The sequence below is a fragment of the Panulirus ornatus genome, chromosome 11 (assembly GCF_036320965.1).
Source record: "Panulirus ornatus isolate Po-2019 chromosome 11, ASM3632096v1, whole genome shotgun sequence".
NCBI lineage: Eukaryota > Metazoa > Arthropoda > Malacostraca > Decapoda > Palinuridae > Panulirus > Panulirus ornatus.
Window position 1 is genome coordinate 53,043,102 of NC_092234.1, and position 16,624 is coordinate 53,059,725.

A 16,624-nucleotide genomic window follows, 5' to 3' on the forward strand; every position below is an offset into this window, starting at 1 on the left:
TTAACTCTGTATCACAATAATAAAATAAGAATTTCTTACCTCATGAATTTTTCCACTGATTCTTCCATTTCTTCTTCTTTCTTCTTTTCTTCAGCATATCTCTGAACATTCTCCTTCCTTTCTTCATCTCTTTTTCTTGCTGCCTCCATCATTTCTTGTCTTTTCTTCTCCATTTCTTCCTCAGTTAACCTTTGCTTACCTAAACCATGTCGCTCCATATTTCTTTGACTTGTACTCATTCTTTCTCTACTCCTGCTTCTACTCTCATTCCTATTATACTTTAATGGTCTGTCTCTTCTATTTTCCTCCCTATCATTACTTCTTTCCCTTTTCTCCTTCCTTCTTTCTCGTTCTCTATTTCTTTCTTTCTCATTACTTCGTTCTCTTTTTAGTTCCCTACTTTCTTCTCTTCCCTGTTCCCTCCCTTTTCCTCTTTCTCTTTCCTTGCTCCTGTCTCTGTCTTTGTATTTCTCTGGCTCCTTATTCCATGGTTTACCTGTGTCTCTTCCTCTGTTTCTTATTCCCTCCCCATTATTATCTATACTATCATGTCTTCTTGCCATTTCCTTGCTTCCCTTGTCTTTCCCTGCTAATCCAGAGTTTCTTCTTTTATTGTCTTTCTCCAAATCAATTTTTTTCCAACTGTCATCACTGTCACTTTCTTTCTTCTTTTTCTTCTTAGACTTCTTTTTCTTACCTCCTTTACTCTGTTTTTTCTGAAAATATAATAAACAGCATCATTCAGCTAAATACATCTATACTATTATTCTTTTTATTATACTTATTTGCTATCTCCTGTGTCTGCAAGGTAGCACAAGGAAACAGATGTAAGAACGGCCCAACCTACCCACATCCACATGTATATACATAAATGCACACACACGCACATATACATACCTATACATTTCAACGTATACATACATATACACAGACATATACACATATACACATGTATACACTGATACTTGCTGCCCCCCATCCATTCCCGTCGCCATCCCACCACACATGAAACGGCACCCCCCCCCTCTCCCTACGCGCAAACAAGGCAGCGCTAGGAAGACAGAAAAGGCCACATTTGTCTACACTCAGTCTCTAGCTGTCATGTGTAATGCACCAAAACCACAGTTCCCTTTCCACATCCAGGCCACACAAAACTTTCCATGGTTTACCCTAGACGCTTCACATGCCCTGGTTTAATCCATTGACAGCACGTCAACCCCAGTATACCACATCGTTCCAATTCACTCTACTCCTTGCACGCCTTTCATCCTCCTGTATGTTTAGGCCCCAATCACTCAAAATCTTTTTCCCTCCATCCTTCCATCTCCAATTTGGTCTCCCACTTCTCCTCATTCCCTCCGCCTCTAACACATATATCCTCTTTGTCAATCTTTCCTCACTCATTCTCTCCATGTGGCCAAACCATTTCAATACACCCTCTTCTGCTCTTTCAACCACACTCTTTTTATTACCACAAATCTCTTACCCTTTCCTTACTTACTTGATCAAACCACCTCACACCACATATTGTCCTCAAACAACTCATTTCCAATGCATCCACCCTCCTCTGCACAACCCTATCTATAGCTCATGCCTCACAACCATATAACATTGTTGGAACCACTATTCTTTCAAACATACCCATTTTTGCTCTCCAAGATAATGCTCTTGCCTTTCATACATTCTTCCAAACTCCCATTACCTTCACCCGATCCCCCACCCAGTGACTCACTTCCGCTTCCATGGTTCCAACCGCTGCTAAATCCACTCCGAGATATCTAAAACATTTCACTTCCTCCAGTTTTTCTCCATTCAAACTTACCTCCTAATTAACTTGTCAATCAGCCCTACTGAACCTAATAACCTTGCTCTTATTCACATTTACTCTCAGCTTTCTTTTTTCAAACGCATTACCAAACTCAGTCACCAACTTGTGCATTTTCTTATCTGAATCAGCCACCAGTGCTGTATCATCAGCAAACAACAACTGACTCACTTCCCAAGACCTCTCATCCACAACAGACTGCATACTTGCCCTCTCTCTAAAACTCTTGCATTCACCTCCCTAACAACCCCATCCATAAACAAATTAAACAACCATGGAGACATCATGCACCCTTGCTGCAAACTGACATTCACTGGGAACCAATCACTTTCCTCTCTTCCTACCTGTACACATGCCTTACATTCTTGATGAAAACTTTTCACTGCTTCTAGCAACTTACCTCCCACACCATATACTCTTAATACCTTCCAAAGAGCATCTCTATCAACTCTTATCATATGCCTTCTCCAGATTCATGAATGCTACAGAGAAATCCATCTGTTTTTCTAAGTATTTCTCACATACATTCTTCAAAGCAAACACCTGATCAACACATCCTCTACCACTTCTGAAACCACACTCCTCTTCCCCAATCTGATGCTCTGTACATGCCTTTACCCTCTCAATCAATACCCTCCCATATAATTTCCAAGGAATACTCAACAAACTTACACCTCTGTAATTTGAACACTCACCTTTATCCCCTTTGCCTTTGTGTATCCTTGTATTTCAAATTTCTAAAAGGGAAACAGAGGAAGGAGTCAAGCGGGGAGTGCTCATCCTCCTCGAAGGCTCAGATTGGGGTGTCTAAATGTGTGTGGATGTAACCAAGATGAGAAAGAAGGAGAGATAGGTAGTATGTTTGAGGAAAGGAACCTGGATGTTTTGGCTCTGAGTGAAATGAAGCTCAAGGGTAAAGGGGAGGAGTGGTTTGGGAATGTTTTGGGAGTAAAGTCAGGGGTTGGTGACAGGACAAGAGCAAAGGAAGGAGTAGTACTGCTCCTGAAAAAGGAGTTGTGGGAGTATGTAATAGAGTGTAAGACAGTAAGCTCTACATTGATAAGGGTAAAATTGAAAGTGGATGGAGAGATGGGTGATTATTGGTGCCTATGCACCTAGGCATTAGAAGAAAGATCATGAGGGGCAACAGTTTTGGGAGCAGCTGAGTGAGTGTATTACAAGTTTTGATGCACGAGACTGGGTTATAGTGATGGGTGATTTGAATGCAAAGATGAGTAATGTGGAAGTTGAGGGAATAATTGGTGTACATGGGGTGTTCAGTGTTGTAAATTGAAATGGTGAAGAGCTTCTAGATCTGTGTGCTGAAAAAGGACTGGTGATTGGGAATACCTGGTTTAAAAAGAGAGATATACATAAGTATACATATGTAAGTAGGAGAGATGGCCAGAGAGCATTATTGGATTACATGTTAATTGACAGGCGTGTGAAAGAGAGACTTTTGGATGTTAACGTGCTGAGAGGTGCAACTGGAGGGATCTCTGATCATTATCTTGTGGAGGCGAAGGTGAAGATTTGTAGAGGTTTTCAGAAAAAAAAGAGAGAATGCTGGGGTGAAGAGAGTGGTGAGAGTAAGTGAGCTAGGGAAGGAGACTTGTGCAAAGAAGTACCAGGATAGACTGAGTGCAGAATGAAAAAAGGAGAGAGCAAAGGACGTAAGGGGAATGGGGGAAGAATGAGATGTGTTTTGGGAAGCAGTATTGGCTTGCGCAAAAGATGCTTGTGGCATGAGAAGCATGGGAGGTGGGCAGATTAGAAAGGGTAGTGAGTAGTGGGATGAAGAAGTAAGATTATCAGTGAAAGAGAAGAGAGAGGTACTTGGACGATTTTTGCAGGGAAATAGTGCAAATGACTGGGAGATGTATAGGTTGAAATGTATATGTATGTATATGTGCGTGTGTGGGCATTTATGTATATACATGTGTATGTGGGTGGGTTGGGCCATTCTTTTGTCTTGTTTCCTTGTGCTACCTCGCTAATGCGGGAGACAGCGCCAAAATGTAATAAATATTTATTTATTACACTTTGTCGCTCTCTCCCGCGTTAGTGAGGTGGCACAATGAAACAGAAGAAAAATGGCCCAACCCACCCACATAGCAAGTATGAATATGTCTTTCATTTCTTTAAAACTATTCGCCATTTCCCGCATTAGCGAGGTAGCATTAAGAACAGAGGACTGGGCCTCTGAGGGAATATGCTCACCTGGCCCCCTTCTCTGTTCCTTCTTTTGGAAAATTAAAAAAGAAAAAAAAAAAATGATGAGAGGGGAGGACTTCCAGCCCCCCGCTCCCTCCCCTTTTAGTCACCTTCTACGACACGTAGGGAACATGTGGGAAGTATTCTTTCTCCCCTATCCCCAGGGGATATGTATTTATATAAATATGAATACATATTCATACTTGCTTGCCCCCATCCATTCCTGGCACTATCCTGCCCCACAAGAAATATTGACATCAAAACTGTAATTATAACCATGATAGCATCTCAATATCTCCTATATCTCGTCCACTTCAGCTGTGAAGTGTTTTAGGTACTAGTCTGTGGTCCAAGCACAGTAAGAGTCTACCCAAAGTCTCTAAACCTGTATAAGAAAAAAAAAATCAGTGACTCCTGCACAAATACCCCACACAAGGTTGAAAAACCTTTACAGCAGTCCAAAATTCACAATTGTCTGACCTACAAACACCCATATTTAGGAATGAGCTCCAAAAACACAATATGTATTTCCTAGTCCGAAATACTGTCAATTACTCATACTTATGAATTGCTGAACTGCATATTTTTACATTCAGTGTTGCTTAATATGATGCTCTATTAACTATACTTACTTTGGAATGAAATATCTAATAAAGTATATATGGGTATAGGTATTTCCTTTAATTCTATGCACTTCTGTATAATTTCTGACTTATAAAGTGACTGACTTATGAACAGGGTCCAGAACATAACTTGTTCATAACCTGGGGACCCACTGCACCTGACTTTGTTTTGGAAAACTTTCTGTTAACTGTGCCAGCATAAACCAACATCAGCAAAAGGAGCTCACTGAAGTCAACTTGAATCTATATCAGAATGCTTGTGATCTGGTGCAACTATAGTCTGTCATCAGTGGCTTTTAGGGTTTCAGGAGCACAATGTTGGCTACAGGTGAACGAGGATTAAGGACCACGTCCTGATGTGGGGAAGGGTGGTTATGCAAACTAGAGACAACCCATCTAAAATCAAATCCATATCACCCTTGAGAATATGCTGCAGAGCATACTAATGTACAAACATAAGCTTGACCAACTGATTCATTATATGATAACATCTTTTAATATGTCAATCACATCTCACTTCAAATGTCGTCAAGACAACTGGCTTTAAAGATACAGATGAACATGATAAAAAATTGGAAATATTAAAGTTGCATTCTACAAAATCTAATGCAACTAAACAATAGCAAACTGATAGAGCTGTGATTTAGGATAATGCCAAGATGTGCAAAAACATCAATCTGAGAGCTAGCGTGACATGGCCTGAAGTGGTTGCGCTGCCACCTAGTAAAGACTGTGACTGATTTGTTATTAGCTCAAAAACAATAATAATTCATCTGGAATCAGAATGGCTGTCACTTTGTTTGGATCCTGATCTTACACTTGGTGAAATAGTCCAGCTGTAGAAAGAAAAGTCCTCACACTACTAAAGTAGTGTAAAGTAAAATGTACAAAACAAAAGCAACAGCTAAGACAACCACTTACAGCTTTTTTGGCTTTCTTTTCTTTCTTAGCTTTCACCTTTTTCTTGCTTTTTTTCTTCTTTTCTCCATCAGAATCAGAGGTGAAACTAGTGTCAAAGGAGTCTGACAATATACTGCTACTAAGTGATCGCTTTCTCTTGTGTCCTTTCTTTTTCTTCTTTTTCTTCTTATCTTGTGAATCTGAGTCTGAGACAGCAAGAGATGAATCAGATAAGTCGCTCGAACTATTACTTCTGGATCTCTTCTTTTTCTTCTTCTTTGACCTTATTGTTGCTATCTGGTAATAAGATGGAGGAAATCTATACATTATGACTAAATTGTTATTATCTGAAAATCAGAAAGTAAAATACACAATGATAAATTTTCTAGACTTACTACCACTTTCAGGTGGTCATTTATTTATTCATTATACTTAACTGCCGTCTCCTGCATTAGCAAGGTAGCGCAAGGAAACAGATGTAAGAATGGCCCAACCCACCCACATATACATGTATATACATAAACCCCCACACATGCACATATATATACCTACACAATTCAAAGTATACATACATATACATACACATACATATACATATATACACTTGTACATATTCATACTTGCTGCCTTCATCCCTTCCCATCACCACCCTGCCACATATCAAATAGTACAAACACCCCCTGCCACCCTGCAAGACAGCGCTAGGAAAAGACAAAAAAGGCTACATTCGTTCACACTCAGTCTCTAGCTGTCATGTGTAATTCACCAAAACATCAGCTCCCTTTCCACATCCAGGCCCCACAAAACTTTCCATGGTTTACCCAAGACGTTTCCCATGCCCTAATTCAATCCATTGACAGCACGTCAACCCCGGTATACCACATCGTTCCAATTCACCCAATTCCTTGCACGCCTTTCATCCTCCTCTATGTTCAAGCCCCGATCGCTCAAAATCTTTTTAACTCCATCCTTCCACCTCCAATTTGGTCTCCAACTTCTCCTCGTTCCCTCCACCTTTGACATATATATCCTCTTTGTCAATCTTTCCTCACTCATTATCTCCATGTGACCAAACCATTTCAATACACCCTCTTCTGCTCTCTCTTTTTATTACCACACATCTCTCTTACCCTTTCATTACTTACTTGATCAAACCACCTCACACCACATATTGTCCTTAAACATCTCATTTCCAACACATGCACCCTCCTCTGCACAACCCTACCTATCACTTATGCCTTACAACCATATAATATTGTTGGAACCACTATTCCTTCAAACATACCCATTTTTGCTCTCTGAGATAACGTTCTCACCTTCCACACATCATTCAATGCTCCCAGAACCTTTGCCCCCTCCCCCACCCTGTGACTCACTTCTGCTTCCATGGTTCCATCCGCTGCCAAATCCACTCCCAGATATCTAAAACACTTCACATCCCCCATTTTTTCTCCATTCAAACTTACCTCCCAATTGACTTGTCCCTAAACCCTACTCTGAACCTAATAACCTTGCTCTTATTCACACTCACTCTTAGGTTTCCTTTTTCACACACTACCAAACTCAGTCATCAACTTCTGCAGTTTCTCACCCAAATCAAGCACCAGCACTGTATCATCAGCAAACAACAAATGACTCACTTCCTAAGCCCTCTCATCCACAATAGACTGCATACTTGCCCCTCTCTCCAAAACTCTTGCATTCACCTCCCTAACAATCCCATCCATAAACAAATTAAGCTGCCATGGAGACCATGCACCCCTGCCGCAAACAGACATTCACTGGGAACCACTCACTTTCCTCTCTTCCTACTTGTACACATGCCCTGCATCCTCAATAAAAACTTTTCACTCCTTCTAGCAACTTACCTCCCACACCACATACTCTTAATACATTCCAAAGAGCATCTCTATCAACTCTATCATATGCCTTCTCCAGATCCATAAATGCTACATAAAAATCCATCTGCTTTTCTAAGTATTTCTCACATACATTCTTCAAAGCAAAGAGATATGTGGTAATAAAGAGTGTTGCTGAGAGAAAATAAACAGGTGTGTTGAAATGGTTTGGACATATGTAAACAATGAGTGAGGTAAGGTTGACAAAGAGGAATTATGTGTCAGAAGTGGAGTAGTTTTGGGGACTCTTCTACCCCTACAGCTCAAGTTGGGCCCACGATACTTTTGGGTTGGGTTGTCAAAAGCCATGGCTCATGTAGCCACCACAGCCTAGTTGGTCTGGCATATTTTAAGCCCAGGACATTCTTAAATTTCTTTGATGTCTAATCCAAAGCATTTCTATAATTGCAATCAACATGCTAAAGAGCCTTTGGCTCTGGATTTGTAAGGCATTCTCTCTTTTTTGTGTATATCGTACAATTTGATTTTAAAGGTATTGGGTTACATGGTCTTCCATGTTATCGTGCCAGTAGAAAGTTATTTCCATGAGTAAGTTGCAGACTCTGCCTTTTAGGATTTTTCAAACATAGGTGATGATGTATATATTCTGGTGGCACTCCAGAAAATAAAGCGTCAGTAACTTGTGCCACCTCCATGAATTTAGTGAAGAGAGAAAACTCACCTACATATCCAGTACAAGCATCCAATGTTAAATAATATAAGTGATGAACACACAAATTTTGAAAAAAGTCTTTCCAGGCACTATAGATAAACAATGGAAACAAACGAAATCCTCTTCAGACAAGGACAAAACCAATGTTGCCTTTAACTCATGATGGTTCTGTAACCCTAACACTCACTATTTACTTTAACCCATTAAAGTAGGCCAACGTTACCTAACGTTCATACGATAGAAGCCAGGCAATGTTATGTAACGCAGGGCCATTTTACGTCATAATTGTTTTTTGAAATTTGGCAATGTGGCATCACTGTCATCTACTATCATGACTTCTGTTTACCCATTCCTGTAAACAGCTACCCTTGCTCACCAATCCGCAGTCAGCACCAGTATTAGTTGTTATCTAACGCTCATACAGTGGTCGGCGGGCAACATTGCATAATGTTGGGCCCTTCTACTTCATAATTGTATGGTAAAATTGGGTGATGTGGCAACTCCAACATGTACTATCATGCTCTCTAGACATGCCTGTAAACAGCCACCCATTCTTGCCCAGCTGGGGTTAACATCAGTATTAACTGAGATGATGGAAGGTGCCTAGCACTCCTCCTCTCTTTCCACAGCCACATGCAGCATTGTGTAACACCTCTCACCTTCATTTCTCATCCAATGTTATCTATTTATGTATGTACTGGCTTATTCCTTGATACTCTATTATTCCTAAAATTTGCCGCCTTACAGAGATGTATGAAAAAAGGTCATCCGCCTTCAATGAGTTAAGTATAACACTTTAAACAGAAAATAAAGTATATTTTGACATTATGTTTCTTACCACAGGTACTCACCAATTGCTGTAAGTGCTTCATCTTGACGGGATTACTTGTGATTTGCTGTTTTGTTTCTTCCTCCTGCTTACGTATGAGGAGGAGTGGGTCTTCCATTAGCTTCCTCCGCATATCAACTTGGACACTGCTTGGATCGCGGCAAATCACAGACTCAGGGTTGATTTCTAAAGTAACAGATGAAAAGAAATGAATGCCTTTGCTTTGATAGGTAAAGAAGTGAGCTAAATTTAGACATTCACAAAACTACCTGCACATACAATACACTAGATTTTATATCTAATGCACCATATTTCTGATGAATAGCACATGGTGATTACTTCTGCGAAATGAAGTTTTGTCCAAACATTGGTACAAGCCCTCCATTATGCAGGTTCTAGCACACCTCAGTTTCAAATTCTTGCTATTCATCACAAATAACAGTGCAACAATTCATCTCCCATATATGGCACTAACCTCATCTTCAGCCTTTCCAATACAATCCTTACTAAGCATCACTCTCAAATATCTAAGCTTATTTACAAAAACTTCTTTTAAAATCAAGAGCAATAAAGATAGGTAACTTATGTAGTATTGATGAAATAAAGAGCACAAACAGAGGAAAGAATGAAGATCCCTGAAAGATTTGTGGTATGAGTGTGAGAAACATGGCTAAAAGCCTTTGGAAAGTTTTAAGCCAAAGCAGAATGCAAAACAGATTTTGAGAATCAGCTGCAGCTCATCACCATCTTGCTCATTTGTACCACAAGAGTAACTATATCCTGTCCAACATGCACTGGACTAACACACCTCTAGATCTAAACTTCATTATGTACAATTTCCACATTTGTCCTCATGTTCTTCATTCCTCCTACTTGTAAATACCTTGAAATTCTAAATATAAGTTCATTCTCTTTATCAATTACTTCCTCTTCAGTCCTACATGTGTGTCCCCATTTATCATTCTTCCAACCTAATACTTTAAAATCTTTAAATATCCAGTTTGCATCATACTATTCAATTATGCAATCTCCATATCCCACTCTAGTCTGACGCCTAAGAATGAACTGCAATATCCAATCCAGCATCCACTTAAAAATATCCTTTAATTTACACTTTTCCCTTTTATTTCTTTTTTGTGGGTTCTATAATCCATGAAACAAGGTCTAGAATACTAAATTCACTTTCCCACTCTCTTCCATGAAATTTGTGAAACATTTAAAAAATTCATGTATAGTGTCCCTAAATAAAGGCAAGGGGGAACAAAAAGATATGAATTACAAAAGTATAAGTCTATTACATAAGCCTGGTAAAGTGTATGGGAGAGTGGTGATGGAGAGGGTGATACCATGTACAGAACTCTAATTACAGAGGAATAATGTGACCAGATGAGGCAGACATGGGCTGCTTTGAAGAATTTGTCTGAGACATACTTGGAAAAAGTATACAAGGCATTTATGTACCTGATGAAAGTGTACAATAAGGCTGAAAAAGAGGCCTTATTGAAGGCATCACAAAAAACGGGGTAAATGAAAAGTTATCAAATGTAGTGAGAAGTCTTTGCTAGAAAGGTATGGCATTTATGCAAGTTGGAAGGGAGAAGGGTGAGTTGTTCCTGCTGAAGATGGGCCTATATCAAGTATGCATGATGTCACCATGGTTGTTTAATCCATTCACAGAAGGGATGGTAAAGGAGATAATCGTAAAGGACTTAAGCAAGGGGTAGATTTATAGCACGCTGATGGTGGAAGGGCATGGGAAGTGAATCAGCTGCTGATTGCCGATGAAACAGCCCCAGTGACAGATCTTAGATAAAAACATAAAAAACTATTGATAAATGTTTAGAACTGTTCGAAAGGAGAAATCTGAGAGTACTGTAACCAAAAGTAAGGTTATGATATGCAGCAGGGCAATGAAAAACGATGGTGTAAGTATAAGTCTGATACAGGAGAACCAAGAGGAAGTGGAGTGCTTTAGATGCCACAGAGTGTAAATGAAGAAAAATGAAACTACAGGGTCCAAAGTGGGTCACTGGGTGAAAATGGAGGTTAAGATCCTGAGTGCATTAAGGAGCATGTGGAAGAGGAGGTCATCATGTCTGGGTTTATTTGAAGATATAATAGATCTCATAGAGTTGTATAGATGCGAGCTTTAGGCCTTGAATGCTAAGGAAAGGAAGAAGGTAGATGTCTTGGAAATCATATGCATGAGGACTTATGGAGTTAGGTAGGTTGACTGAATAAGAAATGACACTGAAAAAAAGTGGGGAGGTATTAAGTACAGTCTGAAAAAGAGAAATGACCAGTACGTGCTAAAATAGCTTAAATCACAAGAAAAAAAGACTGAAAAAGAGGACCTACATGCTAGAAGTGGAATGATCAAGGAGGATGGATAGACTGAGCAGATGATGGAAGGATGGATAGAAGGAAGCCTTTTGGGATTTTGGGTATTAGGGCCTGAACATTCAGGAAAGTAAGTGGTGTGAAAGGAACAGAATGAACTGAACTGATGCGATATATGGGAATAACATGCTGTCAATGAGATGAACCAGAACATGTGAAGCAGTTATGGCAAGCAACTAAGTAGTCTGAGGGGCTTGACTGAGGATGGTAAGAACTTGTTTTGGCACATTATTCGTGACAGCTACATAGTAGATGTGTGGCAATGAAGCCATTGTTTCTATGTTCCTGATACGATCTTCCTGAGCTAGGAAAGGCAGTTATGGAAAAAGAAAGTGATTGTGGTATCAACTTCATGACCCTTCACATTTTCATTCTCTTATTTCAGAAAATCAGTCTTTACCAAATATGCACCCAGAAGTTAAAATATAACAAAAACTTTTGCCTCAAAAAAGATGCTACTTTTATATAGGTATTGCCCTCTCAATGAGGATGAAATAACAACTAACCATGCTCAATTGTGTATGCTGGTTTACTCTGTTGAGGTGGGGGTTCTTCACCATCTGGTGCCTTTTCATCAGCTTCATCTTTCTCTAGCTGTTGTAATGCTTTGTCAATCTTTCGCCCCAGCAGGTATTCTTCACGGCTTACGTGACCTCCTGGCCCCTGCAAGTAAAAAATTCACTAAAAACATCTTCAGCATGAAAGGTGCAACCTTAGATAATAACAAGACACTGTAGCTTCTTACAAACCATTCATCCACCAATGATAAAAAAGATATAAATCCCTATGTAACAATATGCTGCTCTTCAACTATCATTATTCAATATATTGAAATAACAAAAATTCTAAAAAGTGGGAAAGATGGATCGTGTTATATATTTTCACAGTCTTAAACTACTTACCTTATACATCCAATCAAGCTTGTCATCTGCCTTTTTCTCGACTGCCCCAGACTCCTCAGCAGTTCTTCTTAGCATCTCTCTCTCTCTCTCTTCTTTCAGTTCCTGCTGGAGTTCTAACATTTTTCGCTCTTCCTGAGCTTTCTGTTGCTCTGCCTTCCAGACCCGTTCCTGATTCTTCATGGTGTGGGGATGCCATGATTTCTTGAAGTTCTGAAGAAGATATCGTGTTTGTTTTTAAGCGGCCTGAATATCTATGAATAAAATTTGAACAATCAGAATGAAACCTAACAATGAAAACTAATACATTTATCATCTTGACTTTTTACTGTAATCTATTATTGCCATCATTAAGAGAGTAAGGTGTTACCCGGTCACACGTGCAAAATCGCCTTTAGTGAGGCTGTATCAATGAAATAAAGTCTTATAAAGGAATTTCTCATTCGAAAGGAGTCCAAATATCCCTGCTACTGGAAGCAGCTCAGCCTTGAGCTGCAGGACCTGTGGAAAGGGGTTCTGGGTAGCACCAGAACTCTTTCATAGAAACTAATCCTGAGGTAATCACAAATAAATTATGAATAAATACAAGTGATGAAAAACCATCTACATAAATCAAATATTTATGTTTTACAATAGCTGTGATGGCTCAGAATATGAAAAAAAAAATGCAAACTAATTTGGAGTGTCTCTCACAGAATTCAAAGTGCTAAATGATGTGAAGCTATTGATTATCTAGATGAAAATTACTCACCTAATGTGGTTCTTTTCAGAACTTGACGCAAAGTTATAGGAGTTTTAAGAAATGATGAAAGCATAAAAACCTATTACACCTGATCCTCTAATTACGACCTATGTGACTTACATCCATCCATACATATGACCAGAAAAAAATATACAAATCAAAAAGCAATAATGATGAAATATAAACTAAAGAATGTTAAATAAAATGTAAAAAGGAACTATAGAATCATATGATAAAGCTGGTTAACAAAAAATAAGATAATCATGATAGAAACTGAGTAGGATAAAAGAATGCTGTACAAGTATGTGAATTCTACATGCCATGCTGACATGTGTCCGACTTACGTCCATTATGAAATTCAACCAGTCTGTCAAAATGGAACTCGGATGTACATCAGGGAGGGGGGCGTAATATTTCTACTACCATACATCCCTTACCTCTTCATTGCTTACTTAATCAAACCACCTCACTCCATATATTGTCCTCAACCATTTCATTTCCAACACATCCTATGCACAGCATTATCTATGGCACATGTCTTGCATCCACATGACATTATACATCGCTGAGACTACTATTCCTTCAAACAAACCCATTTTTCCCTCCTAGATAACGTTTTCTATTTCTACACACTCTTCGGCACTCCCATAACCTTCTCCCCCTCATCCGTGCTATGACTCAATTCTGCTTCCATTCATTGCCATGTCCACTCCCTGATACCTAAACCACTTCAATTCCTCCAGGTTTTCTCCATTCAAACTCATAACCCAACTAACCTGTTCCTCAATCCTACTAAACTAATAACCTTGCTTTTATTCGCATTTACTCACAACTTTACTCATTCAAGCACTTTTCCAAACTTAGTCACTAACTTCTGCAGTTCCACACTTGATTATGCCATCAATGCTGTATCATCAGCAAACAACAACTAAATCACTTCCCAGCCCCTTTCATTCCCCACAGACTGCATACACTCCCTTCTCTCCAGGATTCTTGTATTTATCTCCCTCACCATCACAACCATAAACAAACTGAACAACCATGGAGATATCACACACCCCATACTTACAAAGTATACTTAACATTGATGTTACATATTTAATACACATACTGTATTCTTTTCCCTTGATATCAGAATATTCTGAGGTATCTCAAAATGTTTTTCTACTATCATGCATTATAACATAATAGCAAAATAAAATACATTTCAATTCATATCCCATCCACTAGCAATCTGCGAGGAAACAAATATATATTACATTGATGTAAATACTTTTTATCATACCATGTGATCTCCAACCTAACGAGGTGATGCAAAGCTTCCCACTGAATAGTACTACCTGCCACACCACCTAAACTAAATCAACCCAGCTAACCTAACCTAGAACTACTAACACGAATACATATTTCCTCAGTCAATTGTCTCTCACAAAATTATATATTTCACCAACCCCCTACAGCAATCTTGGATGTTACAAGGTTTCGTGAAGAATACCATCGTTGAATGGCTGCTCGTTGGGAAGTGACTTAAAATGGTCATTAATTCTGAGGTTTGTTTGCTAATATTTGTCAGCAGTTGGCATGCTACTTAATCTTAAGAGAGTGTAGAGCATTAGGATATATTGACTGATCTTATTACGACAAAATATCAGCTGTTAAGGAAGTTCGGTAAAGGTCTTCAGGGGTTTATTAATTTACTACGGCTGTAGCATCTACATTCATATTACACAACCCTACAATCTCCCTAATATTCATAACTATTTAATTTTTTTGACAGAGAATAAAACAAAATGCCCCACATCATGACTGTTAACTTTAACCATATTCTCTAATGAACACATTTCCATCAATAACCACAATTCCTCATCATCAATTTTCGATGCGAAAATTATCAATGACTCTAAATCAATTTTCCAAAAGACACATATATACAAGGCTCTTTTCATCAAAGGCAAAAAAACATCATAACAGCTATATAAGACAATTTCCGACAACCTAAAGCATTTTACCGGCTTCCCTTTAATTTAATTATAGATTACTGATATCTACTGATAAGGGAACGGCTCTTACAAGGTCTCCTCCGCCCATTTTCAAGAATATATTTTCCTGGTAAATTTCAATATGATGCTAAAGCATCAGCCCCAGCTCTAGGGGTGCAAGTCTCCTTGTTCTTCTCCTAACATCAACAAACGTAAACACTACGTTCGTGTAAGTGAATCCAAACGAATCCGGATTAATTTCCTTTAGGGAGAGAGAGAGAGAGAGAGACTTCATTTTTAAATCCGGATTTTTAATCCTGCTCGAGCTATGTAAAAAACGACTACCCGTTTCCAACACGTTTATGGATGTTATCTCTTTAACATTCAATAAATCCTTAAGAGGGGATAGTATTTCCTCACCTTTTGCAAAGTTAGATTAATTCTTGTCAGTAAAAGTATGGCTTATGGACGAGGATATTGTAATAATAAATATCTACGAATTTCCTTCTTTTTGGGCAATCGTTCTTATTAAACGTTAAGTATCAAGTTTACCTGCGTTGACATTGTTTTCCTCATACAAAATTGTGAAAAAATATATTACTAATAAAAAAAATGTAACCAAACATTTTCCAAAGTGGCCACTGCATGATTAACATTGTTTAATTTAACTGTAATGAATCAATCATCCACTGGTATGATTTTCGTTTATATCGATGCTTCATAAGTTGCTGCAATCAAGGTTTCCCAAAATATTGTTCATGAGTTCCAAGAAAGATCTGAATACCTGCAAGAACATTGGAATAAATTTCAGTTCTTGCCTTAAGTAGATATTCTCTTTAAAAAAAAAATCCAGCTCATGGGAATGACAGCTAATCATAACTTGATGGACTAGCAGTCATCACTGACCATGATATACCTGTTTCAAGTAAAAGATTTTCTTCCATTCTGAGAGGCATCTGAATTTTCACAAAACTTTGTTAAAAGGTGAGGCATTAAATGCTCTTGCAATGTGTGGAACAACATACACATATACAAATTTCTTTTTCACCTACAGTGCCTTGATTTAAACTGAAGTGCAACAAAAAATATGAACACTACTGCATAAAGAATTAAAAAGCAAACTCATACTGAAGAGTCAATGTCATGGGTATATTTCATAGAGAACTTAAAGTAGCTTCAATTGATTCATCAGAAGAAACTACAAGTTCTTCTCCTTATTAGTCTTAGGATTTTTTTACTACACTATCAAGTGCCACATGCATAGAGTGAATGTGGTCTTAGAATTATCCAGTAAACCTCAATAAGGTGTCAAATGATTTTTTTTGGTTAGTGGATGCAGCTTGAGTTTGATGACCTCAAAAACCTTGGCAGTTTGCAGGCCTAGAACCCAAACATATACAATATAAATACACACTCACACATACATACATATCAATATTTTTTTTTATACATATTCACCATTTCCTATGTTAGCTAGGCAACATCAAGAACAGAGAACTGAGCCTTGGAGGGAAAGGCTTCACTTTTCCTTCTTTTGGAAAAAGTAAAACAAGAAGGTTGGATTTCCAGACTCCCACTCCCAACCCTTTTGGTCATACATATGTACACATTCATACTGGCTCACCTTCATCCATTCTCTCTT

At 38.5% G+C, this 16,624-nt stretch overlaps 1 protein-coding gene across 6 annotated transcripts in view; it reads right to left on the minus strand.

Moving 5' to 3' along the window:
• Cwc25 (CWC25 spliceosome associated protein homolog) overlaps window positions 1-16,624 on the minus strand; it is a 630,779-nt gene that overhangs the window by 115,489 nt on the left and 498,666 nt on the right. For 5 of the 6 annotated variants that reach the window (XM_071667054.1, XM_071667056.1, XM_071667053.1 and 2 more), the window contains 5 exons: window positions 12,265-12,474; window positions 11,869-12,025; window positions 8,985-9,148; window positions 5,584-5,859; window positions 40-716 (listed from right to left, as the gene is read on the minus strand). In XM_071667054.1, coding sequence (XP_071523155.1) covers window positions 40-716; window positions 5,584-5,859; window positions 8,985-9,148; window positions 11,869-12,025; window positions 12,265-12,474 — 1,484 coding nt within the window. Of the gene's footprint in view, window positions 1-39; window positions 717-5,583; window positions 5,860-8,984; window positions 9,149-11,868; window positions 12,026-12,264; window positions 12,475-15,073; window positions 15,211-16,624 lie in introns of those variants that run through there. The other variant, XM_071667055.1, reaches the window with a different exon arrangement.